The following is a 25,252-nucleotide window of genomic DNA, read 5'->3' as shown; positions in this document are numbered from 1 at the left end:
TGACTCAGGGACTTGAGCGTTGAAGCCAGAAGTGGTGGTTCTAATTGACTAATTCCTATCTGAAATGTTGCATTATTATCTGATATGTATCTAGATGTCCATCATCTGGTGAATGATGTCGTGGCCCGCGAGTCTCCGACCGATATTAGGGCTTGCGATCCCACACGGGCTGAAGCTCACGAGCACGATGGCTCGAGCCTCTCCGTAACCATGGAATCCGGAAAGAATAAACAGCAGCCCGTCCATGGTTCTCGCCTCGTACCCAGGGAAGCTTCGCAAATGACAGATTGACAGCCCCCTGTCCCAAACGAGTATAAAATCTCTGCAGCGACTCTGACTCGACCGTCGGCGACTCTGCCCGTTCCGGAACGAGCCCCGACGGGGGGTGGATCGCCGCGCTGCTCACCAATTGACAACCGGAGATGCCATGAAACTACCGGAGGATAACCTCCAACTATCGAAGCCTGGGCTAGATAGATGGACTACGGCACTGACTCAAGAGCCACCCTAACGCTGCGGTGGGTTCTTGCCCTTTACATTGCGTCGCAATCATCAGGAATGTGGAAAGCTCACGCTTCAATTCGCCTGGCAACCTGCAGCAGTGCAACGCAGTCCAGCCCAAAGACTATGTACATACTATAATAGTAGATAAATCCACCCAGCGTCTCACTCCAGAACTAATATGCCAGGTAGATAGATAGCCGAACCCGCGCTGCACGCTGGGCCGCGAAGATCGCCTCTCCTTTAAGCTGCGCACACGCCCTTCCATTGCCTACTTTGGTCCTGGCCGGTTCCAACAGACCGTGGATGAGCAGCTGCGTCCGACCGCGTCCGCGTCCGTCTGCGCCAATTTCCTGTTCCACTACGTACTCGATTAGCTTCCCGCCACTGGCAGGCCCGGTACCTGATTGTTGATTATTCCCCGGGTCCTTCATATATTGGGTCCTCCCCACCCGCCGCCGCCAACATTCTGAATTCGGAACATGCTTGGTCCCTGACAGCAGTAGCATGGCGGAGGATGACCGCAGCCTTGAGGTCAGGGCGGTTGCCGCCGCCTTTATGTCGGTGGCTTGCGTGACTGTGATACTTCGAATCTATGTGCGCGGATGGATCGTTCGTGCCTTTGGCTGGGATGACTGGGCCATGGTGTTTGCAATGGTGATTCCCTGCCATTTCCTGCTTATCGCAATCACGGTCACTGGAATTATGCTCACAGTACCATAGGCCTTCTACGCCATGTTCTCCGGCTGCATGATCGGAGGCAGCTTATACGGGACCGGACGACGCTTCGGCGACTTGACAGCTCATCAGCGCGTCACTGCCATGAAGGTATGCCAACCCACAAATACCACCACCATCATCCACAATTACAACGCGCAACTATAATAACGCAAACAAAAACAGTACTGGTGGCTATGCGAAATTGCCTACTGCTTCGCAGCCGTGTGCTGCAAGATCTCCATCTGCATCTTCCTGATGCGCATCACCGTGCGCCGCATGCATATTATCATTCTCTGGAGCGTGATGGGCATGACCGTCCTTGCGGGCATCGTCTTCATGTTCATCATGTTGCTGCAATGCAGGCCGCTGCAGTATTTCTGGACCCGAAAGGCTTTCAACCCCGACATCCACGGCTCCTGCATGGACATCCAGATCGTCATCGCCATGACCTACGTGTATAGCGGATTTGCTGCGCTGTGCGACTTTACCGTGGGCATTCTGCCAATCTTCCTCGTCAGGAAGTTACATATGAAGCAGCAGACGAAGATGGCGGTCGTGGGTATTCTGAGTATGGCTTGCATGTATGTCTCCCCTTCCTCCCTTGTTTGTTTTCCAAATTCTGGTGTGTCGGTTATAGTAACCATGCCGACCGCATTCTCAGCGCCTCCTCAGCAACTATCATCCGCGTTCCATGGGTGCATACTTTCGCTGACCCGGACTTTCTCTGTATGCCCTCCTCCCTCCCCTCCCTCCCAATTCCCCCAACTAATCCACCTGCAGACGCCACCGTCGAAATCGCCATCTGGTCCAACATCGAAGCCGGCCTCGGCATAACAGCCGGCAGTCTGGCGACTCTCCGCCCGCTGGTCCGCAAATGGCTCGGCTCGCGCTCCGACCCCAACTACACGCGCTCCCCCTTCCCAGCCCCCTCGGGGTCCCGCCGTCTCGGCGGAAACCACAAAAGCGGCCTCAGCCGCGACAGACCCTTCCCGCTCGGCTCGCTCGACACAACTGGTGTGCAGGACCGTCTTCGCCCCGATAAATTGGCTGTCACGGTCACGACGATTCAGAGTCAGGTGGAGCCTGAGAGGCCGTGGAGGGGGCATGTGGGCGGTGGGAGTGGGGGTGGGATTACCGCCACGTCGAATAGTAGTGAGGAGAGGCTGACGGGGTCGGCGGGGAATGGGAATGGGAATGGGATGATGGGGGGTGATTTGGAGTTGGGCATGGGCATGGGCATGGGGATTCATCGCACGTTTGAAGTGACACAGACGTCATCTTCGGGACGGGGGTCGGTGAATGCTGCCGAACATGTCTGAAACTTGACTCGACCGAGACCCGAAGCCGAAACCGAAACCGAGACTCGACTTTGAATTTCCGGTCTGGCCTGTCAGTCTATTCTGTCAGCGTGATGAGCATTCGAATTTGCATGGGTATATATCATTTCTTTCTTTTGTTTAGGACTACGGACTTTCATGCATCATGAAAAAAAGTGTAAATAGTGATAATGATACCAGTACAACATGGGACCGAAACCGAAAAAAAAAAGTTTTAAAATGTGCCCTCCGCTTGAGTTTATCGGTAGATACTACTAGATAATGTTGAGAGTTGGTTGAGAGTGTGTTGGTAACTTGGTAGTGATGGTTGGTGCCTGGTTAATGTTTTTGACCTGCTGTTTCGGGTGTAGTGTTTTGGCGTCGATCAAACTTTATTCCCCTGTCTTATGTCCGTCCCAGTGCGGATCCCGGATTGGAGATGACTAGGAGGTACTTCTGAAGATCTCCAGTTTTCGATCGCAGCGGAAGGAAACAGAAACATATTGAAGGGGTTCTAGCTACTGGCAATCTGTTTCAGAGAAAAGTAATTACCTATCTACGTACGTACACATACAAAGGGACCAGAGAATCTTCCCTCAAATTTAATAGCAAAACCATACACAAAGTGCATAAATCGCACTAAGCAAATCCAACATACTTAATACATTTACCAAGATCTCAGAACCCCACCAAGCTCCTCTATCGTGCACTGTATTACTACGATAATATCGAAGTGGGGATAGCCATCAGCAATTCCAACCCTCGACCAACTAACAAAGAATAGAGTGAAAGTGTCTCACCCAAACAAGCCCGCATTCCGAGTCCTCCCGACTCACGGATCACCAAACCACCACAACTCCAGAGAGTAGATAAGTAGAAGGACTATAAATGGGTTCTATGCCCCTAATACACCCAACCAATCATTAAGACAGAATATATAAACCCCGTCCGATCCCACACCCCCCAATCCAGGCACGGGTACTGAGGGAGATCCACATCTCGGAATCGCGGAGATGGGGGCGGAATTCCGCATGCCGAGAGTAGCCTTCCTTCGAAGATCCAGACCAGACTTTGGAAATCGGAATGGACGATCTTCCCATCTACGAGATATCTATCTATATACTTGCTCGCGTAAAATATCCAGAAGGATATACTACTGATAGGAAAGATAGATAGTAGTACGCTACATAATACCTGCCCCACTTCGCGAATTTTCCCCAGAAACAGACTAAATCACAATAGCATTGTGCGGTAGATAGCGCACCCAAGACATAGTTATGGCTTCCTTCGGAGTTCGGATTCCCGCAGGCCATGCATGCATGCAAGTGCCGGTAGTACGATATAATTACTAGTACTCTAGTAATAGTTAGTTGATAGGCTGCAGCGAAACAAACCCAAAACAAAGTCAAGCCAATCTGGCCTGGCCTGGCCCGAACCATCTACCTATGAACCATATAGACACATGATCGACGTGCACGATAAATCATAAATCTGGATTCTTATAGGCCCTATTTATCTAGTTACTACATTTTTGCGCCCAAATGCGGGTCGCAACCCTCCTAACCCTAAGAGAACGATTGTACCTGGTAGCTCGGTATTAATATCTACTCCAACTTACAGATATTATACTATGGAGAAACCTCAATGTATTAAGCCCCACTCGCCCCATTATCAAGTAGTATACTTACTAGTAGATCAATTGTAATTCCTGAGCACGTCATATCCAGCTGTGATGAATCTTTTTCTCTGATAAACTTGAAAAGGAAGGATGGTTGGGTTTTTGGTGGTTGGGACAAAACAGGTAAGCATATTCCGGAGCTTGCCGAAAAGGGTAATATAAAAGCCGGGAGGGACGGGTTAGAGGATCCGGATATAATGTCGGACTGGGATACAGGAATAGTCAAAGTAAAATTTTTGTATGATGAGGTATAAATGGCGAGGACAGAGTAGCGGCCTTGCTCAGGTAATCCGAGTTGGAATGGTTTTGGAGGTATGGTTTTTCTCGGTAGGGAAGGACTGGTGGACTTTCCATTCTGACCAGATTCTGCAAAGAGAGAAAAATCATTTTCTTTTTACAACGAGATAAGTTATATGCGAGAAAGAAAATGAACACAACTTCTTTCAATGCCTAATAGTAAGGAGTTGCATAATTGCTGTAGGGCAATTCTGCAACTGAGTGCCGAGAGACAACAATATGAGCATCCAAGTCGTAGAACATAGTAGTACCATGATATCCGATAGCAACAACTTGGCCTTAACGGCATCTCCTTGATAATTTTATATACAGAACAATGATAATTATGAAGACCTGTCCATTACACGCTAGGGAAGTAGTCATCATTTCGGAGTTGACACCAATCACCTCATCGGAAAATTGATTGCCTAAAAGGGAAATATCTCTCGCAGTCTCCGAAGATGGCCCTCAACCCACCTCGCTGAATAGATTATTTAAGAAATCGTTGACACACACTCAAGAGAATGATTGAAGCAGGAAACAAAAGTGACAATGGCTCACGAGAAAGGAATACGCGACGAAGAGCAACAGGTTCGTGACTGATTTGAGATTCGGGATATACTACTGACAAAATACACCAGGTCAACTCCATACACACCACAGGGCCTAATTCCCCAAATATGAACGGGAAAACGCTTGATCTTGAACAGAGTCAACATTCAGATAGTGAACTCACAGACTCTAATGTAGTGGACTGGGACGGCCCCAATGACCCTCACAATCCACGCAACTGGCCCGTCTGGAGACGGGCTATGCTCGTCGGGATAATCGCAAGTGTTGTCTTCTCGACGTCAGTCACTCTGCAAGTCTTACTAGCATAAGCACTCACAGTCCCAGATCTATCGCATCATCAGCCATCGCCCCAGCCGTACCCCAAATAATGTCCGAATTCCACTCCAGTAACGAAGAAATCGGAACCCTAGTCGTAACCATCGAGGTCCGTTTTATATACTATGCTCCTCTCCCCATTCCGCACCCACCCAACCACCAAACTACTAACAAACAGATCCCAACCCCAGCTACTAGGCAACGGAATTGGCCCACTCTTCATGGGCCCGATGTCCGAACTCATCGGCCGTCGAACGATCTACAACGGTGCCAATCTCGGCTTCAGTGCCTTCTCGATCGGATGTGCCCTCACCCCGTCCCTAGGCGGATTAGTCGTGATGCGCTTCCTGCAGGGCTTTTTCGCCTCCTGTTCTATCAACAACGCTGGCGGCACGATCTCGGATCTGGTATCGATTCATCATCGCGGCTTTGCTATGTCGATGTATTCGGCGGGCTTTTTGCTGGGGCCGGCAGTCGGTCCGGTTGCGGGGAGTTTTTTGGCAGCTGCGAAGGGGTGGAGGTGGGTTTTTTGGTTGTTGCTTATTTTGGTGAGTTTTTTTTTTTTTTTTTGAGTCTTTCTTTTTAGTGCATGAGATGGTGGTGGTCGACTGGTGACTGATTCATTGGTGATATTTATGTCTAGAATGGCACGATCGGAATCATCTGCGCTCTCGCATACCCGGAGACCTACGCGCCCGTCATCCTAGAGCGAAAAGCGAAGACACTCCGCAAGAAGACTGGAAATGTGGGATTATACGCCAAAGGCCATCAACAAATACCCCTGCGCACGGCTTTCCAGCGAGCGATCAGTCGTCCCATCAAGATGCTGCTCTTCTGTCCCGTTGTCACCGGGTTAGCCGTGTACAATGCCGTGGTATACGGCTTCACGTACCTCCTTTTCTCCACCTTTTCTGTTGTATTTGAAGACCAATACCGTTACAGCGAAGGAAGGCTCGGCCTCGTGTATCTGGGCCTCGCAATCGGGTTTCTGATCTCGTTGAGTATTGCGAGCGTGGTGAATGATCGGACTCATGCGAGGTTGAGTAGGAAGCATGGGGTTGCGAAGCCGGAGTCGGTCCCCTCGTTCCTTTCCCTTTCCTACATTGTTTGTATGTATGCAGCAGTGTACTAATCAGTGTGGTTGTAGGTACCGTCTCGACTCATTAATGTACGGCGCCATTGCAATCCCCATCGGCTATTTCATCTACGGATGGACAGCCGAAAAGGACGTCGACAGTGCTGTTCCGATTGTTGCGACGGGGTTGGTGGGCTTTGGAGTTATGTTTACTTTTGTAAGTATTTCACTTCACTCTCAAGGTGGCCCGAGGCTGACTTTTCCTTCTTTCTGAAGATACCCTACAATGTGTACATGATTGACGCATACACCAAGTACGCGGCAAGTGCCATTGCCGCTGGGAATATACTACGGAGTCTTTCGGCAGCTCTACTACCCATGGCTGGAATCCCGTTGTATGATCATCTAGGATATGGATGGGGGAACTCTCTCTTGGCGTTCGTGTCGCTGGGACTAGGTGTGATGTGTTTATTTTTCCGGAAGTATGGGGAGGAGTGGCGGCAGAGGTTCTCAGTGCAGTTCGATTAAGTGGTTGGATGGAATATTCGAAGAGAACAGCTTGAGTAAAATGGTGTTCAGACAGATCGGCGTGATGATGCTTGCATCTGGGAGAAATAACAATAGTATTTTTTTGGTAGACCCCCATATGCCAACCATAACCATACCTACCTAATACCTATGCACTTGTATCCCCAAATACTCCCTCCATAACTCCAAACAGTTTCCGAAAACTCTCACTCGCAACCCTCACATACTCCAAATTTAATTGATTCAAACACCGTGGCGACCGTCCCATAACGCCCCTCTTCCCAGTCCCTCCAGATCCTCCATTCTCACTCTCCCCCACCCCCAGAGCCAACCCCTCCATCCCATCCAGAAACCCCCTCGCCCTCCTCACCAAATCCCCCACCAACACCCTCTTCAGCGCCCCATCGTCATCCGTCCTCGAGACGCAGTAACTCCCAATCCCTACTTTCACGACATCATTGACACCGGACTTGGTGATCAGGTCGAAGCACGTGGCTGTTTGCTCGAAGATGGTCATGATGTAGACGAGATCGACGGGGCTGGTCGGGCAAGACCTGCACTGGGTGGCTGTTTGGCAGGCCTGGATTATGGAATGGGCGTGGTGGAGGATTTTGTCCAGGGGGGGTGGAGGGTGGTTTTGGAGAGTGGCTTCGAGGAGGGGGATTTGGTGGAGGAGGGATGGGCGGCAGGGGCAGTGGGGTTTTGATGTCTCTGTTCCTTGTTGCTGTTGGGGCTGGGGTTGTGGGTGTTGTTGTGGGTGTTGTGAGAAGAAGGGGAGGGGGTTTGGGGGTGGGGATATGGGTGGGTTGGGAGAGGGCTGAATAGTTGGTTAGTCATTGACTGAAGTGAGTGGAGTTGGATACTCTTACGAGGCAGATATCTCCGGGAAAAACCCAGTCAAATTGCTCAAGGGCTTGGGTGAATGTCTGCTCCATTGCGTGGCTGGGAGGAGTGTGGTCTTCACCGCTGTTGGTAAAGATATCGGGGAAGTCGACGGGCATTGCATCTGTAGGGAACGGTGTAGCGACAGAATCGGATATCACTTCATCATTTGGAGATATCGTCGTTGTGCTCGCGCCCGCTCTGATATTGCCATTTGATTCATTATCATTTGCATCGTCACTCCTTGTCTGTGAAGTTGATGAAGCATATGAGCAACGCAACCCGCGGGATTTACATCGCTCGCAGCGTCGTAGTCCGCTACATTTAGCCTTGGCGGTGCGACAGGCTTGACAAGCTGTCATGGGACGTCGAGCCAGTGGTTTTTTATTCCGTGTTTCGGGCGATTGCCAGTTCAGGACCAGGGTGCCTGGGATTTGCTTTCGCCGGGGGTCGAGTGAGACACGCTGGGATGGAGACATTATTAACCTGTCAGGATTTTATCATGGGTAAGATAGAAGAATAGAGGCTGGTTTAAGGATAGTCTTCAGAATTGAAAAGCTGACAAAGCAGATCTTCGACAGATTGAAGGTGCTGAGGTGAGATGCTGATTGCGTGCTGACTAGTACTAGTTTGGGCGTTGCTGGTCTCAGGCCGATCATATGATCTATTGGAATACAGTGGTGCAGATACCGACCTTTGTCTAGATGTGGGTGGATTCATTCATGAAAATTAGTCTATCATAGACTAGACAAAGAATTCATATATAGAATCTATACATCTGTGGGGCAGCCCAGCCCAACCGTTGTCGTTGTGTAAAATATGATAACGTCAGTCTCATCGGGCGCAGTGTCTTCCAGGCTTCTAGTTCCGGCCTCGTTCGATTCGCTGGAGATAGATGCCGACCCAGAAGTAGATACAGGCTAAAAGCGAGTGACACTGCTCTATCCATCAGCCCATCAGCCCGAGAGGCGCTTCTTCGTTTTGTACGTCATCTCAGCTCGGAGATATCTCTGTCAGAAATTGCAATTGCACCAAGTCAGGGCAGCAGTGCCAAGCTCGTGCTTCGCCAGCCACGAATTGAATGTGCCTGGTGGAGGTGTATGTTCTTCGCGTATCGGATGACCTATTGGAAGGGGCACGCGGCTGGCGATGGAAACAGGGTCATGGAAAGAAAAGCGAAGAGGTGTTCTAGTGCTGATGAACGGCGATGGAGTGGGACGGGAATAGCGTCAGCCTCAGGAAAAGTCCGACACTAAGTTAGAAGAGAGGTGAAGCAGAGGAGACGATCAGATAAGCGATAGCGTCATCAGCAAATATTGAATATTTGAAGCCGACTTCTATATTTCCGTTGGTATATAAGGGTGAACAAATATAATCTAACAATTGATGGACTGGTTACAAGCGGATACCCTCGAAGGGATGGTAATCTTCCTCGCCGGCCCATTGCGCCTCGTGCAGGGACTCGTCCATCTGCGACTTGTCCATTCCAGCAATAACATCCCTGTTGCATGATTAGCTTGAAACGGATACCCAGGAAGGAGACATACTCATCCGTCGCCAAAACTTCAAATCCCGGTACGCAATCTATCAGTGCATACAGAATGTAGCTTCCTCCGAAGCTCCACACAAACCCAACCAGTGCCTCGACAATTTGGATACCCAGCTGTCTCCAATTTCCGTCGAAGACGCATCCACCCGCAATGTCGGTCACCCCGTCATAGGCCGCGACCTCGCGCTTAGCGAACAGTCCCGTCACTATCGTGCCCAGGAACCCTCCCAGACAGTGTGTCGCAAACGTATCACCATTATCGACCCAGCGGTATAATTTCGCCCGCTTGGTGAACTTAATCTTCAGGGCCTGATATCCGCAGAGAGCGCCCAAGATACCGAATCCCATGGCCGTACTCATGTCAACGAATCCCGCGCTGGGTGTGATGAGGACTAGTCCTGCGATCGCGCCCAAGAACGTGCTGTCCAAGCTCCATTTCCCTGTTTCCCAGTATGTGAGACTCGACCAGGTGAGGGCGCCAGATGAGGCGCAGAGATTCGTCACGCAGGCGGCCATGACGCTCTTGAAGTTGAGAGCAAGTGTAGTTCCGGCATCGAAGGCGAGCCAGGCGTTCCAGATGATGATCAGCGCGAGAAGCTGGCACAGTGTGTTGTGGGGTCGGTGGAGGGTCAGATGTTGCGGGGTGCGGATTTGGGAGCGTCGCGATCGGAACAGAGGGTAGGAGAGGTAGACGCTCATTGCAGTTGCGGTGGCACCGCTGCAGATGTGCACGGGAGTGCCACCAGCGAAGTCAAGGGTACCGAGGTTGGCGAGGAAGCCGTTGTCGGACCAGACCATGTGAGCGAGGGGGGCATAGATGAAGGTGCACCATAGCTGTGATATTAATCGTAAGTGACAGCCCAGACGGGACCTGGCAAGAGAAACCTACGAAGATGAAAGGGATCAAAGGGAGCAGTCTGCCCCTTTCGCAAGCGCCTCCGATCGCGATCGCGCACACGGTCGCGCAGAAGATGAGCTGGAACTCCGAGAAGAGAATCTCGGGGATTGAGCCAACCGGGTCAGCGAGAACCCCGATATGGAAGATCTTGCTGAACCCCCCGAAGAAGCCGTTACCTTCGCCGTAGGCGAGAGAGTATCCGAGCATCCACCATTGGATCGAGCACACAGCAACAGCTAGCAGTCCTGGATAGAAGGAAGCGAGACTGTTGTGACGAGTCGAGTAGCCGGAGTACGCGAGGCCGACGGCGGGGATGATGAGCCAGCAGAAGACGGAGCAGACGAGGATGAAGAGGGTGTCCGTCTTGGAGCAAGACTCCCAGGCGGCTTGGATAGACATGGTGCGGGTCTATGCTTGGGTGATTTTTGAGATGGTCGGGGCAGAGAAAGATATATCAGCCCTTCGTCCAGACTCGACCTCGGCAGATGCCAAGGTATGTTGATGTCTTGGATCAAGTGAGGACGAATCATACCGGCATGCCTTATCAGGAGCTCAGCTGAAGGATGGGTGTTGTTATTGGCGGCTGCCCTATCTGGGCGATCGCTGAGCTCAGCTCCTGCAAGACGAGGCCCAGCGAGGAGGTGTAACCCCAGCGGCACCTCCCACTGGGAGACATGCATGGTGGCGGGGTAACACACAGGCTGCCAATATATGCACCCTCTAAGCAGTTCTCAACAGTGTGTTCCTTAGCACAGTTGCAATTGGCCGATCGTATCGTTCAAGCTCTGATATTGTTTTGAACACTAAGTTATCGATGTCGATTCGAAATCATTTAGGATTTGTCCTCCGTGGTCAACTCCATCTCGACAACCATCCGCGCCGAAGCTCTGACGGATCATATGTACAGGTGCCTGAAGCTGTTTCTTCACGATGATCATATAATTAGTATTATGAGGATCCGAATCCGAATCCAACATTGAGATAAAAGAAGTACGGAGTACACGAAGATGACTTTCTTTTAGTGAATTGTCACCTGCAGGACGTACGACTCGAGAAACGGCGGCAACCACGCGTCTGGATTCACGTGGGAGTGAGACAGGTTTGTGAGACAGGTTTGAGATGCGTTATGAGTAAGTTTAGGCCAGTGAGCCCCAGAGGCGGGCTTCGAGCATGCTGTAAAAGTTGTGGGAATCGTGAGAAGCCATGGGGAATGGGGCTGATGATGCGCGCAAGAACAAGCTCTCAGTCAAGAGCTCCTGATGGGGACAAGCGATGGAGCAGGACGGAACAATCCGGGGTAGGCCGGGACGACCCGTTTCCACTTCCAGCCACTGGAGTCTTGACAACAATATTAGTATGTAGTAGATGGGGTTCTCTACCGCTTTTTTGACGCACAAGACCACTACAAAGAGCAAGCAAGAATGGGAGGAAGTACACCTCCACGGAAAGGTTGGTGGAAATGCTTGTTATTATACAAGAAAATCAAAGATATGCTTCACATGCCCTCAGACAATCCAAAAATCGACATGATCCTGGAAAGGCCTCCATGAAACCTCGCCTCCATGAATACTCAGGCAACTAATCTCTGCGGGAGAGGGACATGGGAAAATAACACTCCGTGCAGAGTCATTCGACCAGTATATGGGAACCAAGAAAGAAATCTTCATTTGGCCCCTAGAAGGGGGAGGGGGAGGACAAAAACAGTAGACATAAAAAGAGAAATGCAAAGGTGAATGGGGCACATTCACAGGATTTGCTCAACCTCGGGATCGAACCGAGGATCTTCTGTGTGTAAGACAGACGCCTTAACCACTGGGCCAGTCGAGCGGAATTTCTACTATTTTTTGAAAATCATAGCCCGAGTATCAACCAAGAGGGTGCATAAATGGCAGCTCCCGCCCGCCGTAGCCCACCCGCCAGATCATACGTGGCCAGTGACCCCCGGAGACAGGATAATCCGCCCCTTTCCCGCGCCGAGCAGCGCCCGGGCGCCATTATTCGCCGGCCACCGACCCAAGAGCACAGCTGGCCCATTCCACCATCTCACCTTCTGTCTTCATCCCGACTCATCGACTCCTCATCCACCCGCCCTCCCGCCTCCACAAAATGTCCGACCAGGTGCAAGAACTTCTCAACGTCCCTCGGGAGTTCCTGAGGGAAGGCATGCAGTTTGTCCACCGCAGCCAGAAGCGTGAGTAGTCTGCCTGCCTGCCTGTTTGTCTTAGTGACAACACCTGGATGAATTGGATTGGATTGTAGGCTAACGCGCATCTTCTTGCGAATTGATAGCCGACAAGCGCGAGTTCATCAAGATCAGCCAGGCTGTTGGAACCGGGTTCCTGATCATGGGGTTCATTGGATACATCGTCAAGCTGAGTATGTTGCTCCTGTTGTTGCAATTGCCGATCTGTCTTGGATGGTTGTTTCGGAATACCAACTAATACCATTGCTCTATAGTCCACATCCCCGTTAACAACGTCCTCGTCGGTGGCGCGTAAACGATCGATTCTTGATATCCTTATCTGTCTGTCTGTCTGAATCTCGGGCGTCGTGTCGTGTCGTGTCGGGATGGAAGAGCCGTCCGGTCGCGACGGCAAGGGGCCCAAAGCAAGCGTGTACCATTATACCTTGGGTATTTGCGATGAATGGGAGCAGCTGCCATGCGGTGTCGCTCGGTGGAGAGCCAGTCGATCGGTTCACTGGCATATGTGCATAATTAGTCTGGGTAGGCGTTATGGTGTGCTATCAATAGGAAATATCCAATTTCTGAGCCATGAGGTTCTTGTGTTGATACAATTGGTCCTAGGGTGTAGGTGTGTGGACTACTAGGAGCCGAGGAGGAACGAGGATCGAAAACGGTGGTTGGTAGAGAGGTGATGCCAGCTAGGCTACGCACGCAAGAGGGGATAACGACTCGGAGGTGAAGCCTAGTCACATGAGTCACAGGAGGGCTGCAGGGCTGCAGATTGGCTCCAACAGTAGGATCTGGTGTGGAGAGGGAGTGCTCTCGTGGATGTCTTCGTGACAGGTCTGCTCGAGTTGTGCCTAGCAGGGGGGGGGGGATGAGAAGCGAGGCATTCGGAGGTTATACATTGCGGGGAATGCTCCGAGACTCGACAAACAAGACAGAGAGCCCGAATGCACCAAGTAAGAAGTAACAGCCCAGAATTATCATCCCGCAACGCCCTCCGCAACGCGACGAACAACATCGGCATCAGACATGATGTCACCACTTCAACGTAGAACATATCAACTCCACATTAACCCTTCAAAACCCCCAAATCCAGGAACACAACTTCCGTACTCAATTCATGAACATGACCATCAGTGTCCACGCCCGTCAGTGGACCCCAACTGCCGATATCCGATCCCATAATCCACCTCCTCCACTCACCCCTCCCCTCCCCCTCCCCACGAAACATCTGTCTTCGTAACAACAATATAAAACATCCCTCTTCAACCGTTCACCATTCCACCACTTCACAAAAACACCAACCCATCTGTACCTCCAAAACAAGGAAAGAGAAAGTGAAAATGGAACCCCTCTCCCCACCCCCAGCCCTAACCCACCTCTTCACCCTCCGCTGCACCGTCGACCCGCCCATCGAGATCGGCACGGGACCGTACGGCCGTCGACGCTGCGTGCCCATCAAGGCTGGGACGGTGAGGGGGAAGTATCTCAACGGGGAGGTTGTTCCGGGAGGAGCGGATTTTATGTATGTATCCTCATATCCCGCATCCATATAAATCCGTATGTATTCGCCAAGTCTAGGCGTCTATCTGGCAAGATTGATTCGAAACAGATTGTTTCGACGCGGATAGCTAACGAGAGATCTACCAAAATGAATAGGTTAGTAGAAGAAAACCAGACCACGCACGTGAACACCAACTACGTGCTAAAGAGCGATGACGGGGCGTATATCTACATCCGGTTCGGTTTGCCCCCTTCTTTATAATCGTATACGAGATCGAACGAATCAATCAAAGCTAATTATGGTGATAAACAGCACAGAGGGAACACGCTCCGGCCCCCCCGAAGTCCTCCAGGCGCTGATGGACGGCGACGGGGTCGATCCCTCAGCGTACTGGTTCCACCTCCACATCAAGCTAGAGACGGGACACGAGAAGTACAAGTGGATGAATAACCGGGTGATTGTGGGAAGAGCGACGCGGGCGAAAGGGGAGGTTGCGTATGATGCGTACTTTTTGGAGAATCTTTAGAGATACGCTAGGAAATTGATAATGAAATGGTTTGGTATCTGGTCTATACTATACTATAAAATGCTCTGATATACTAAAAACTGATGTATTCTACAAAATGGGGATATGTGAAGGGTATGTATGATATGAAAGGAAAAATGTAAGGAGGTGAGGTTGGGGTTAGGGTTGGCTATTGCAGCCGTATCTGATGGCTGCGCAGCAACTCCGCCAGATCCGCATACTTCCCCGCGCTGGCGTCTTGTTGTGCCAGGACCTCGTCGACGATCTCGTTGGCCCAGACGTATTCCGAGTGGTAGGCGCACATTTCCTGCAGGCGTTCGCGTAGCCAGTCGCGCTGGACAGGGTCGTCAGTTTCGACGATCGCCATGAGGAGGGGCCAGTGGAGGCGGCGCAGGAGGCGCGAGTCTGAGGTGTATTGTTTGTGGGCGTTGTCGATGATATTAGTGAGCGCTTGGCGGTGCAGGGCTGTTGGGGGGGAGACTGGGGCAAAGAGACGCCGGTGGAAGAGGATTTGCGCGTAAAAGTTGCTGACGGCCATGTAGATGGTGTTGAGGGTGCGGCGGGTGGAGCCAGGACTGGCGAATTTGGCTGTGAGGAGGAGGTCGGAGTATTTCTGTTGATGTTAGCCTGGGGTGTATATCGTGCTTAAAAGGTTATGGCGGCACGTACGTCTCGAACGCTCATCATCTCGGTGAAGAGCTCGTCGCCCGTGTATGTTGCGTTTGTCGAGTCGAGACACTTCCACAACTTATGCCAGAGGGTGTAGCCGACGTGCAGGAACTCTAGTCCTCGGTAGTTCTCCATGTCGTCCGATACTTCCTGGTCTGGATATCGCTTTCCCCAAAAGCATCGGCTCCACAAACGCGCGCAGCGGTATAGATGGTCTGGATGGAGAGCCGGGTTTTTGGAGCTGAGCACGTAGTCATAGAGCGAGTCTGTCGTTCCTATCGATCGGCGGTTGACGTCGATGTATCTGAACCGTTAGCTATATCTAGTAAAATGAAGCGAGGCCTTACAGCATCCACAGTAAGAACTGGTCCGAGATGAACGAGGCTCTTGATACCATATCAGGCTGCTCTGATTCCATCGCCAGCAGCACCTCGTTGACGTCCCTGATCTGAAACAATTCCGGATGGGTCTCCAGCAGTGACCGCACCCCCTGCAGGTGTAGCTGGAGATGGCGCACGCAATGACCGAACTGCCACTCGTACGTGATCATCAGGAACATCGTCGCGAATATCATTTCCAACTCAGCGAAAGAGATCTGTTGTTTAGGCGTTTCAAGCAGCTGTCGGAATTCCTTGACTGCCATCCCGTAGTGGTACCGGCCGTGGTCCTCCGCCGTCGGACGACCTGGCGACCGGTGAACCAGGCCATTCCGATGCATATCACTCGCCGAAAGTGCCAGGATCATGCGCATGATCACCTTGCTCGTTGTGGCGGGCCCCTGATACAGGTAGCAGAAGCTGCTCCATTGCCAGTTCTTCATGTAGTAGAAAACCACGGACGAGGACGGGAAGTACTGGAAGTATTTCTGATCATGTTCCGACAGGACGAGCGAGTTCGTGCAGGCAAAGTCCGTTCCCGACAGTGACGGGTAGAGCGGCGATGGGTGGGAGAACTTGTGCTTGTAGTCGTACTCGTAGGGCGGAAACGGCCAGCCCGGCCAGCCCGCGGGGAAGATGACGTCTGGGGAAACCGGGGTGAAATCCGGGGCCGATCCGGGGCCCTGGTGGTGCCAGAGGGCAGCCAGAGTGGTGGCATACTGGGGGTGAAGGATGCCATTGGGCACGTTCGCGCGAGGAGGCGAGGTCGGAGTGGTGGGAGTGGTGATGACATCGCTGCTCGTCGGCCATCGAGGCTGCGCGGGTTGCAGATGCCGAACCGGAGCACTCGGCTTGCCTCGCTTCACGGGGACCCCCCACTCGCACGTCAGTCGCAGGTTCAGGCAGCGCCTGCAGACAGGCTGTTCTTCACCACATTTTACTTTCCGACGGCGGCAGGTGCTGCAGCCTACAAACACGATGCATGTCAGTGGGCGATCCTCCCTACCGAGCATTCCGCGGAGAAAGGAAGAACGGAAGTCTCAGACAGTTTGCATACCATTTTTCGAGCGAGGCGCGTTCCGACCTGACATGGAATGAATGGCCCACGCTGTGAGGTAGACGGCTCAGCCGGTAGGCATCAGTACTCGAGGTAGTAGGATTGACGCGACTCCAAAAAACGGAGGGGAAAGTCTTGCGCGGGAAAGTGCTTCGGAGAGAAGAAAATTGAAGGCAGGAGATGGAAAGCCAATACCCCCCAGGCTTAGTCAGCGGAAAATATACGCTGCCTCGTGATGTTCCTGGACACTGGGGCACTGGAATGGCGGTTCTGATCATCGAAAGGTAGTCGAGGAGGTTGATTTTCGACTGTGATTGAGGTTGTTGGCCTATCTGGGGTTTAACACCGGCTCCAGAGCTGACACCAACTCGTGTTTCATGATCTTATATTATGGTCATTTAGGGCCAAGAATTGAATTTCAGGTCTACGCACGAGAAGATGAAAATCATCGTTAATCGTTCATATCAAGGTCTTAAAAGCTATCCGTTTGAGGTATGCTGTCGATGACGACGGCCTCGTATTTCCCACCGGACATATCCCCGAATAATTACCGAGAACCCCCCTAGACAGGTATACAGAAAAGTTGGATGCATTTACTCGTCTTCCAACTGGTTATTCCAAGGTGGAATGCTTCTGAATCAGCTACTAAGTCCAGAAAGTTGAGGCCTCAAAGCGCCTTATACACCTCGCCTATTACTCCTGGAGACACTCCTTCCACTGCTTCTCTGCTACCCCAAACATGTTATCGTCTGTGATCATATCCCATCCAATCAATGCCAGAGACTTGCCCACGATCACCGCTTCTTCATGGGCAGAATCGGTCCCAGCAGCCGCAGCGAATGTGGGGTGGTGGGGGAAAGAGCCTTCTTCAGCTGTGATCCCGAACATGGTGTGCAACGTCGGCATGATATAGCTGACATTGCCTGGATGAAGTTAGAACCCCACTTCAGAACTAGTTCTTGCAATTGTAGCATTGAATTAGAGCCATACCGATATCTGACGAGCCAGTCAAGACCTTTTCATGTCTTTTCAGGACCTTTCGGTCATACTTTGCCATGTGTGTCTGATACTGATCGCATAGGGTGTCGTTGATCTTGATGTCAGTATACAGCTCATTCCTGGCGATGATGTTAGTTCTTTGTCCCTATCTCTCGGTCGGAAGTACCTACTCAATGATCTTAACCTCACATCCGGTCGCCAACGCACCGGCCTCGATACAGTTATGCACCTTGACCATCAAGCGATTCAATCCCTTCAACGTAGGACTTCGCACCTGCCAGGGCCATCAGATTATGGAACCATTGACAGACCCAGATTAAATTGAGCGTACCTGCCAATATGCCTTGGTGTACGACGGAATGACATTAGCTACCTTGGGCGTATCCAAGAAGGCACAGTGAATCCGTTCATCAGGACGAAGTTGTTGGCGTAGATTAGAGATATTGTTGTAGGATGTTACCAAGGCGTCGAGAGCATTTACTCCCTCCCAGGGATTGCCTCCTGCATGGGCACTTCTGCCCGTGAACTCGCAGTGAATCTCCTTTCGAGCGTTCATCAACACCCCGCCCACGCCATCTGCAACAACACCGGGAAAAAGTTCTTTGGGACCAGGGTGACTAAGGCAGTCAGTATTGGAACAAAAGAAAGGGGATAGGAGCCCATACGCCATCAAAGAGATATCCACCCCCTTGTAGGCACCCGCATCGATCAACTTCGCTTTACCACCGCCGTTCTCTTCTGCCGGGGTGCCGAGTAATTGCGTGCGACCTGGAAGTCCGTATTGCTTGAGAATAGCTGAAAGAGCAAGGAAGGCGGTCATGCTGCTTGTGGTAATGAGGTTATGACCACAGGCATGCCCGATTCCGGGTAACGCGTCATATTCAGCATTGAAGTTGATCAAACGCCCTCCAGAGCCACTGGTGGCCTCGAAGGATGTATCCAAGCCGTATGCGTGGCGGGTAACGGTAAACCCCTGTTTCTCGAGAAAGTCGCAAATGGTGTCATGGGCTTGGTGTTCTTCGTAGGCAGTCTCTGGGTTGGACCAAATCTAGACGATGAGTGAAGGGTTTCACTTTCATGGAGTTAGAGCTTGAGCTTACCTGTCTGTTGAGCTCGCGGAGAGATGTCTGGAAAAAGTATAAAGCTGCATCAATGGATGTCTTCACCTCCTCCATAGTAGGTACAAGCTTCGTCATGGTCATTCTGTCGGTTTGTCTCTTGATGGCACAAGAACCCGAAATCATCTGCCGGGCTCATCATATATGCTGGTCCCAGCCGGCATCGCCGTCTCACAATGACGGATAAGCGAGCCATAACCTCGGCCGAGGTGACAAGAAACACCGAACGTATCTTGTCAGCAATTTGATAAGATCGACCGACATGTCAGATGCAACGTCGGCTGCATCCTCACCCCTCATCCTGGAAGTTTTCCGTTATCAAGACGTCAGAGGCCAAAATACCGCGGAAAAGACGCGATAGCCATCTCTATCAGCACTAACTACGCTTATCATGTCCAAGCGATTGGTAGTGGCTGGTATCTCTGGCGTCGGCAGATAACAGAAGCATGGAAGTGGATCAGAGTCTAAAGGAGCGTCAACCCTGACCAACGCAATGTTCGCGATGTAGTGTCTCCGCACGATCGATTCTGTGGGGGAGGCGCAGCAGATGCGCCTCGTGATATACAAAACCGGTGGAAAAACAATGATAAGTTGAGTGGGGACCGGTTCTTTGCCCGGCACTTCGAACGCTGGGTTGACGCCGATAACCCACTGGTTCTTTGCCGAGCAACGCACCGCATTGGTGAATTTGCCGACGGAAATCTAACCGGGCTTGCGATCAGCTCCCTGTGGGTCTGTGGTGAATGTCACCCAAAGTAAAAGTTATTTTAGTAAATTGACGAAGTGGACATCGGATTCATGTCCCTTGAGGCCGCCAGGGCGTAGGAATAATTGACATGCCCCGCTTCATGATCCGATGTAGCCGGATAGGGAAAGCATGGCCCACGGGCCTTGGTTTACGTACAAATCTATTACACGTTCATTATCTCGATGAGGAAGACAAGACGATCAATACGGCTGGATTATCACGGGCCTGCTGGTGGATGTGTCAGACTTCAGCCAGCTACGTATCAGCTCAGACCCGTGTCCATTGCGGAAGGATTGTGCTGTTTCCGCGAGGGCCATGGAATTGATATCTGGAATGTATAGCCTTTTCTTGGCTTCATTTATATATAAGGAGCGAGAGACCAGAGGATTGTGCTTTCGCTTTCATATCTCATACTACCGTAATACGACGCACCATGAAAGGGCATCAAGCAGCAGAGCTAGACGACTTCAAACTGAAAGATGAAGCAACGGTGATCCGTGATGTTGGCCTTGGACAGGTATTGGAGGTTGAGGCGATATCAGAGCAGGAAAGGAAGGTTCTGAGGAAGTTAGATATAATGTAAGTCCAAAATTAATCGCTGTGATACTATAGTAACAAGCAAGATTGATCCCATTAATGGGAGTATGCTACATGATGCAGTACATGGACAAACTGGCTCTAAGTCAGGCTACAATGTTTAACCTACGACAAGATTTAGTATGTTGTTAATTCTTCAAGTCGAGTACCTTCTAATTTCCACTAGCACCTTAAAGGCCAAGAATACACATGGACGTCTGCCGTCTTCTACTTTGGATACTTTGCCTGGAGTTGGCCCAGCTCGTACCTCATCGTCCGTCTGCCGCTTGGAAAGTATATCAGTGTCTCAGTGTTTGTCTCCCCTACTCCAATACCCATCATAAACACTACTTATTCAGGATTTAGACTTGTATGGGGAGGAATCTTGATGTGCCACGCGGCCGTGAAGAGCTTTGGAGGGTTGGTAGCGGCCAGATTCTTCCTAGGAGTAGGCGAAGCTGCCATTGCCCCCGGCTTCTCTCTCATCACCGGCATGTTCTACAAGCGTGAGGAGCAGCCAGCACGGTATGTCCCGCATCCGATGTATTGTATTTAATTATCAAGTTAACAGCCAAGCCAATCTGCCTGGTTTCTGGGTAACTGCATCTCAACCGTCATCGGCGGCGTTGTCGCCTACGGCATCGGCAGCATCAAAATACACGCCATTGCGAGCTGGCAACTTCTCTTCCTCTTCCTCGGAGCCATCACCGCATTCATCTCTTTCTTTCTCCTCATCTTGCTTCCCGATTCACCCAAGAAAGCCATCTTTCTCACCAAACCCGAACGCGCCATCGCCGTGCAACGGACACTCAGAAACAAAACCGGAGTTCTGGACGAGGGCTTATTCAAATGGGACCAAGCATGGCAAGCCGTCCGTGACCCCCAGACATGGTTCCTAGTTTTATATACCTTCTGTGTCAACCTCTGCAACGGAGGCATCACCAGCGTAACCACCCCTTTTCTTCACCCCCTCCCCAAAAACCTCTCCACCCTCCAAGTCTCAACGACTAACAACCCTACCCAGTTCTCCTCCATAATAATTAACGGCTTCGGTTTCACCGAAATCAAGTCTCTCCTCATGCAAATGCCTCTCGGTGCCGCGCAAATCATATTCCTCGTCCTAACCGCCACCCTGGCCACCCTAATCCCCAACACGCGAATCCTGATGATGATTTTCAACACCATCGTCTCCACAATCGGGATGATCCTGGTCTGGAAACTCGACGAAGATAACCGCAAGGGCCGTCTAACGGGTCTCTCCCTCGGGGCGGTCTTCGCCGTCAACATCCCTCTTTCACTGAGTATCATCAGCTCTAACGTTGCGGGGTTCACGAAACGGAGTACCACCAGCGCGTTACTTTTCATTGCGTATTGTGTGGGGAATATTGTTGGGCCGCAGTTTTTCTACGCGTCGGAGGAACCGTACTATCCTGTGAGTTTATTTTGGGTTTCTTGGGGATGTAGATAGAGAACGAGATGAATGCTAACGCGCTGGATGGATGGGATAGACGGGCATGAAAGCGGCAATTTCGGGGTTGGCGCTTGGGGCTTTCTTTTTGATTTGCTTACTGGGGTACTACGTGTGGGAGAATCGGCGTCGGAATCGTCTTTTTGGGGTGCCCGGGCAGATGACGGAGAGTCAGGAGTTGGCCTTGGGGTTGTCGAGTATGACGGATTTAGAGATTGAGGGGTTTCGGTATGTTTTGTAGGTGCTTTGGGTATGGAGTTTGAAATTGATGTATTGGTTTTACGGGGTGGTCTTTCCCGGGAAATCTGATTTTTGACAAAGGATAGGGACGTAAACAAGATATGGAAAGGATCCTTGAAAAGAGGAGACGTAAGATAGGAGACATACGGGATTAGTAGAACATAGGAACATTTATGAGTAAGGGAAACATGAGTTTATTGAAAATATCGCAAATCGCAAATCTGGTGCTCAAAGGAGAATAGGGGGGATAAGATAAAATACAAGAATTTAATGATCATATCCAGGATAAATATCATCCAACATGGGCGCTTTCCACTCGATAGCTCTTTCATCATCCCAAAACGCGTATCCCCATTCCCAGTGCTTGTTTTCTGGTGCATAGTTAAACATATCCAAGAAGACTTCTCGGTATTGATTGTCGTCTCTGAACCATCTCCGTTCCCAGGCCAGGTTAGGTCGCTCCCAAGGTGGCAATGTCTCCAAGAGCTTTTTGAACCCATCTCTGTCCGTCTTGAAATTGAACTTATCTGCCGGGTACAGGAGAGGTAACGCTCCAGGCTCAAAATTTGGCCGTGGCCAATAGTCATAGAAATGAGTTCTGTGCCCAGACGCATTAACCAGGATCAAATCTCGGCGGGCCAAAGGCTGCGCTTCGCGGAGAACTTTGCAGAGTAATGCTGGACCTTTAGAAACAAGAGTCTCGCGGCATTCACTTTCATTCATGGCAACATCATCAACGTCGTCGTAGTGAGAAATATCAGGCGGGCGCTGGTCCTCAGGGATATCACTGAAAAACATAACACCAAACTGTTGCAGGTTCTCACATACCTCGGAGTACGGCTGGTTATATCGGTTGAAGCAATGCTTCCAAAAACAGCCAAACTCCTCGACCTCCCATGGAGCCATAGTACTAAAAAGCAGGCGCCATGCCTCCTCGGGACTGAAGGCTTTATTCTTATTGTCCCCGTCGTGCCACGAATTATCCTCCAGGGACCATTCCGAGTCAACAGCACGTTCGATGGCTCCAAAAATGTTGCCATAGATTTGCAGTCGATAGAAGGCCCGGAAAAACCGTCTCTTCTCCGTAATTGATAGACTTAGTGGTAGGATCTCATTTTTCCATCTGTCGCCGTCCATCCACTCCGGGCAGTTCGCGGTTTTCGAGTAATCGTCGAGAATAAAGTTCGCCATCTTGTGCAATTGTAAAAGTTTTATAGTCTCATTGACATCTGAGGGCTGTTCGGGAAGTATTCCATGAGGCGATAAGCGCAGGCGGCGGATCTCGTCACTGCGGCGCCAAGCATCCAAGAGCGCAATGATCTTTGGCTTGTTCGATGCAGTGTTGGCATAGAGGCCTCTTGAACGAACGGCAGCTATTGCATCTTGGATTTCAATAAGCCCATCGTAATATCTTCGCAGGTGCTCTTTCAAAAGTTCATGTCGCACCAAGCGATATGCTTCGTGGTATATTGGTGAGGCGAGAATGAGCGATCGGACCGAGACGAGGTCAGGTATGCTGAACAGTACGCAAATATGCAGTTCTACCGGTAGACCTTCTAACGTTGCTTGAGACTGGTGTGATGTTAATAGCTGAGCTTTGAAGAGTATTCATAGAGAGTCCTTACCATCATCTTGTTTCCAAAATGGGATGCGATTCTGGTTTGGCTTGGTGACGCCAGGCAAAAGTGGAAGGAGGAGCAGGAAGAACAACAGAGGTGGGCGGTTCGGCTCACCCCGCCGTCACCCAGGCCGACTCTATTCTATTGTTGGTCGGCCTTGCGTAGGCGCCTTATGTAATACTCTAGGGCTTCACTGATGCCATTCAGACTTAGTGCCTCCGGCGTCCAATGCACTGCAGCAAATAAGCGCCGATTTATCACTTGACTCATAACTAGTACTACTACCCCGCCCCATGTATGCAGTGATCCGTATGAAGAGGGGTCAATACAACCCGGCGCTTGATGGCTGCTACCTTCTTATCAGCCTGGCCACTCCTCATGGGCTCTGTTGCCGCCGAGCAGATGGAATCAGCCCATTGTTTACTATTATTGGCAACAGCTCGCTTCGCTTGCACCAGAATACCTATCATATTGCACTGTCACCTGTTGTCTAGGCTTGCGGCTGAGTCCAGCCCTGCACCACCATGCATATCCTGGACAGCTACTTGCATCTCAGCCAGTTTCAGAAATTCCCTCTAGAAATCAATCTTCCATATCTGCCAACGGATGTAGGTATACTATGCATCTGCAAAACAATGCGTGCGTGGCCCATCAAGTGGGCTTGAAGCGCGCGCGTGGGATATACAAGGGTATACAGGCAGAAGCCGGGATTCTGCAGGGTAGGATTTCCCTCCTTCGAGAAATGGGACAATATACACAGTCGTGAGGTATGTACCTCCAGAAGCATAAAAGCTGCCCTTTTCCCATGACTTTTTATCCATCAAAAGCATCTCAGATACGATCCAGGCCTTCGCATCGAGCTCTCCAGTCCTCATTTACAGCTTTTTTCATTCTTTCTGCATATTTTGTCATTCTTTTGCCTTACCGTTTCTTCCATTGCGTCTATACATTTCTTTACTATCTAGTCGGTATTTCATCTATACCCTTTGCATTTCAATCCTCCAAGATGAGTCGAGGCCGCACCCTTCGCGATTGGGATGCAGACGAGAGCCATAAGCGGGTCGCTGTTAGCCGAAGGGGCTCCGACACTGACTATGACATTCGAGTTCCTCGAAGCTCTCATGTCGATGCTCAACCCGAGCCCAGCTACTATGGCCCCAATTTTGTCAACTCGGAGCAGGGTCGCTCTTCGTCGCTCGCTTATGGGGATATCAGGGAGCCCAAGATGCCCGATCCATGGAAGAAAGCCCCACAGCCTTACCCCGAAGGGATGAATGATCAGTACCTCACCTACAAGGACTATGGAGATCAGTACTCAAAAGCCAACCGAGCGTTCAAGCTTGCAAACCCACTAGCTACTCCAGACAACCACCCGAATATCGTCGAAAAGGTTGAGAGAGGCTTGGCCTTGGCTGCGGAAGCGAGAACTGCAGCCAACTTGTACGTATACCAAGTCTCGCTCTAAAAAGTGACAGATACTAATGAACCCCATAGGGAAGCGGCAGCCCGGTCTGGCTTTGATCATAAGTTTCCTTATGCTTACGACAGCCTGGCGAAAAAGGCTTCACACAAAAAGCCAGTAAAGGAAAAACTTGAAGCAGCAAAGAAGATCAGAAAAAATGAGGGGAAGCTTCATGGCAAGCTCCCTGCTGATTATTATGAGAAGCAGCCTTGAGTTTGTTTGTGTTTATGGGGGGGGGGGGGGTAAACTAAGTTGTTAAGTCAATGACTTTCACCTTCACACCTCATGATCTGCTGTCTTGTGGCTTTCCCTTTCATGCTGCTTTCAGCCCTGTCTTTCGTTCTATTTTGGTATTTGTCTCTTTTTTATTCATATTGTATAATCTCC

General features: G+C 50.8%; 8 protein-coding genes and 1 non-coding gene across 9 annotated transcripts; 4 read left to right on the top strand and 5 right to left on the bottom strand.

Moving 5' to 3' along the window:
• Window positions 1-1,008: 1,008 nt before the first annotated feature.
• Window positions 1,009-2,686, top strand: BO70DRAFT_346215 (putative integral membrane protein; the record flags this gene model as incomplete). The annotated part of the gene is made up of 4 exons (XM_025541534.1): window positions 1,009-1,158; window positions 1,225-1,329; window positions 1,405-1,802; window positions 1,883-2,686. The coding sequence occupies 4 exons, from the start codon at window positions 1,009-1,011 to the stop codon at window positions 2,538-2,540; spliced, it is 1,311 nt and encodes a 436-aa protein (XP_025394588.1). The 3' UTR covers window positions 2,541-2,686.
• Window positions 2,687-5,171: 2,485 nt separating this feature from the next.
• On the top strand, window positions 5,172-6,982 carry BO70DRAFT_419588 (MFS transporter; the record flags this gene model as incomplete). The annotated part of the gene is made up of 6 exons (XM_025547483.1): window positions 5,172-5,341; window positions 5,389-5,488; window positions 5,571-5,927; window positions 6,023-6,450; window positions 6,527-6,671; window positions 6,731-6,982. The coding sequence occupies 6 exons, from the start codon at window positions 5,172-5,174 to the stop codon at window positions 6,980-6,982; spliced, it is 1,452 nt and encodes a 483-aa protein (XP_025394587.1).
• Window positions 6,983-7,130: 148 nt separating this feature from the next.
• Window positions 7,131-8,343, bottom strand: BO70DRAFT_383235 (Zn(II)2Cys6 transcription factor domain-containing protein; the record flags this gene model as incomplete). Its single annotated transcript, XM_025545575.1, has 2 exons — window positions 7,131-7,799; window positions 7,852-8,343. 2 exons carry the CDS (start codon window positions 8,341-8,343, stop codon window positions 7,131-7,133), a joined length of 1,161 nt encoding a protein of 386 aa, XP_025394586.1.
• Window positions 8,344-9,259: 916 nt separating this feature from the next.
• On the bottom strand, window positions 9,260-16,669 carry BO70DRAFT_374877 (Rh-like protein/ammonium transporter; the record flags this gene model as incomplete). The annotated part of the gene is made up of 7 exons (XM_025544995.1): window positions 9,260-9,365; window positions 9,412-10,247; window positions 10,303-10,719; window positions 14,873-15,145; window positions 15,202-15,505; window positions 15,549-16,545; window positions 16,636-16,669. The coding sequence occupies 7 exons, from the start codon at window positions 16,667-16,669 to the stop codon at window positions 9,260-9,262; spliced, it is 2,967 nt and encodes a 988-aa protein (XP_025394585.1).
• Window positions 12,066-12,138, bottom strand: BO70DRAFT_t296. Its single transcript has one exon. It is a non-coding gene; the product is annotated as a tRNA-Val (tRNA).
• Window positions 16,670-17,301: 632 nt separating the features above from the next.
• On the bottom strand, window positions 17,302-18,836 carry BO70DRAFT_390767 (M20 family metallopeptidase; the record flags this gene model as incomplete). Its single annotated transcript, XM_025546185.1, has 6 exons — window positions 17,302-17,558; window positions 17,626-17,753; window positions 17,805-17,908; window positions 17,966-18,251; window positions 18,300-18,682; window positions 18,735-18,836. The coding sequence occupies 6 exons, from the start codon at window positions 18,834-18,836 to the stop codon at window positions 17,329-17,331; spliced, it is 1,233 nt and encodes a 410-aa protein (XP_025394584.1). The 3' UTR covers window positions 17,302-17,328.
• Window positions 18,837-19,882: 1,046 nt separating this feature from the next.
• On the top strand, window positions 19,883-21,785 carry BO70DRAFT_419561 (MFS general substrate transporter; the record flags this gene model as incomplete). The annotated part of the gene is made up of 7 exons (XM_025547482.1): window positions 19,883-20,079; window positions 20,124-20,217; window positions 20,264-20,388; window positions 20,443-20,601; window positions 20,653-21,022; window positions 21,101-21,508; window positions 21,585-21,785. Exons 1-7 carry the CDS (start codon window positions 19,934-19,936, stop codon window positions 21,783-21,785), a joined length of 1,503 nt encoding a protein of 500 aa, XP_025394583.1. The 5' UTR covers window positions 19,883-19,933.
• A 41-nt stretch (window positions 21,786-21,826) lies between these two features.
• On the bottom strand, window positions 21,827-23,686 carry BO70DRAFT_346198 (uncharacterized protein). The gene is made up of 2 exons (XM_025541533.1): window positions 23,410-23,686; window positions 21,827-23,356 (listed from the first exon to the last, which is right to left on the bottom strand). The coding sequence occupies exons 1-2, from the start codon at window positions 23,413-23,415 to the stop codon at window positions 22,052-22,054; spliced, it is 1,311 nt and encodes a 436-aa protein (XP_025394582.1). The 5' UTR covers window positions 23,416-23,686; the 3' UTR covers window positions 21,827-22,051.
• A 723-nt stretch (window positions 23,687-24,409) lies between these two features.
• On the top strand, window positions 24,410-25,078 carry BO70DRAFT_302134 (uncharacterized protein; the record flags this gene model as incomplete). The annotated part of the gene is made up of 2 exons (XM_025539734.1): window positions 24,410-24,843; window positions 24,898-25,078. 2 exons carry the CDS (start codon window positions 24,410-24,412, stop codon window positions 25,076-25,078), a joined length of 615 nt encoding a protein of 204 aa, XP_025394581.1.
• Window positions 25,079-25,252: the final 174 nt, after the last annotated feature.

Source organism: Aspergillus heteromorphus (assembly GCF_003184545.1).
Source record: "Aspergillus heteromorphus CBS 117.55 chromosome Unknown BO70scaffold_49, whole genome shotgun sequence".
NCBI lineage: Eukaryota > Fungi > Ascomycota > Eurotiomycetes > Eurotiales > Aspergillaceae > Aspergillus > Aspergillus heteromorphus.
The sequence above is the reverse complement of the archived record's forward strand: the minus strand, read 5'-3'. Positions and strand labels throughout refer to the sequence as shown.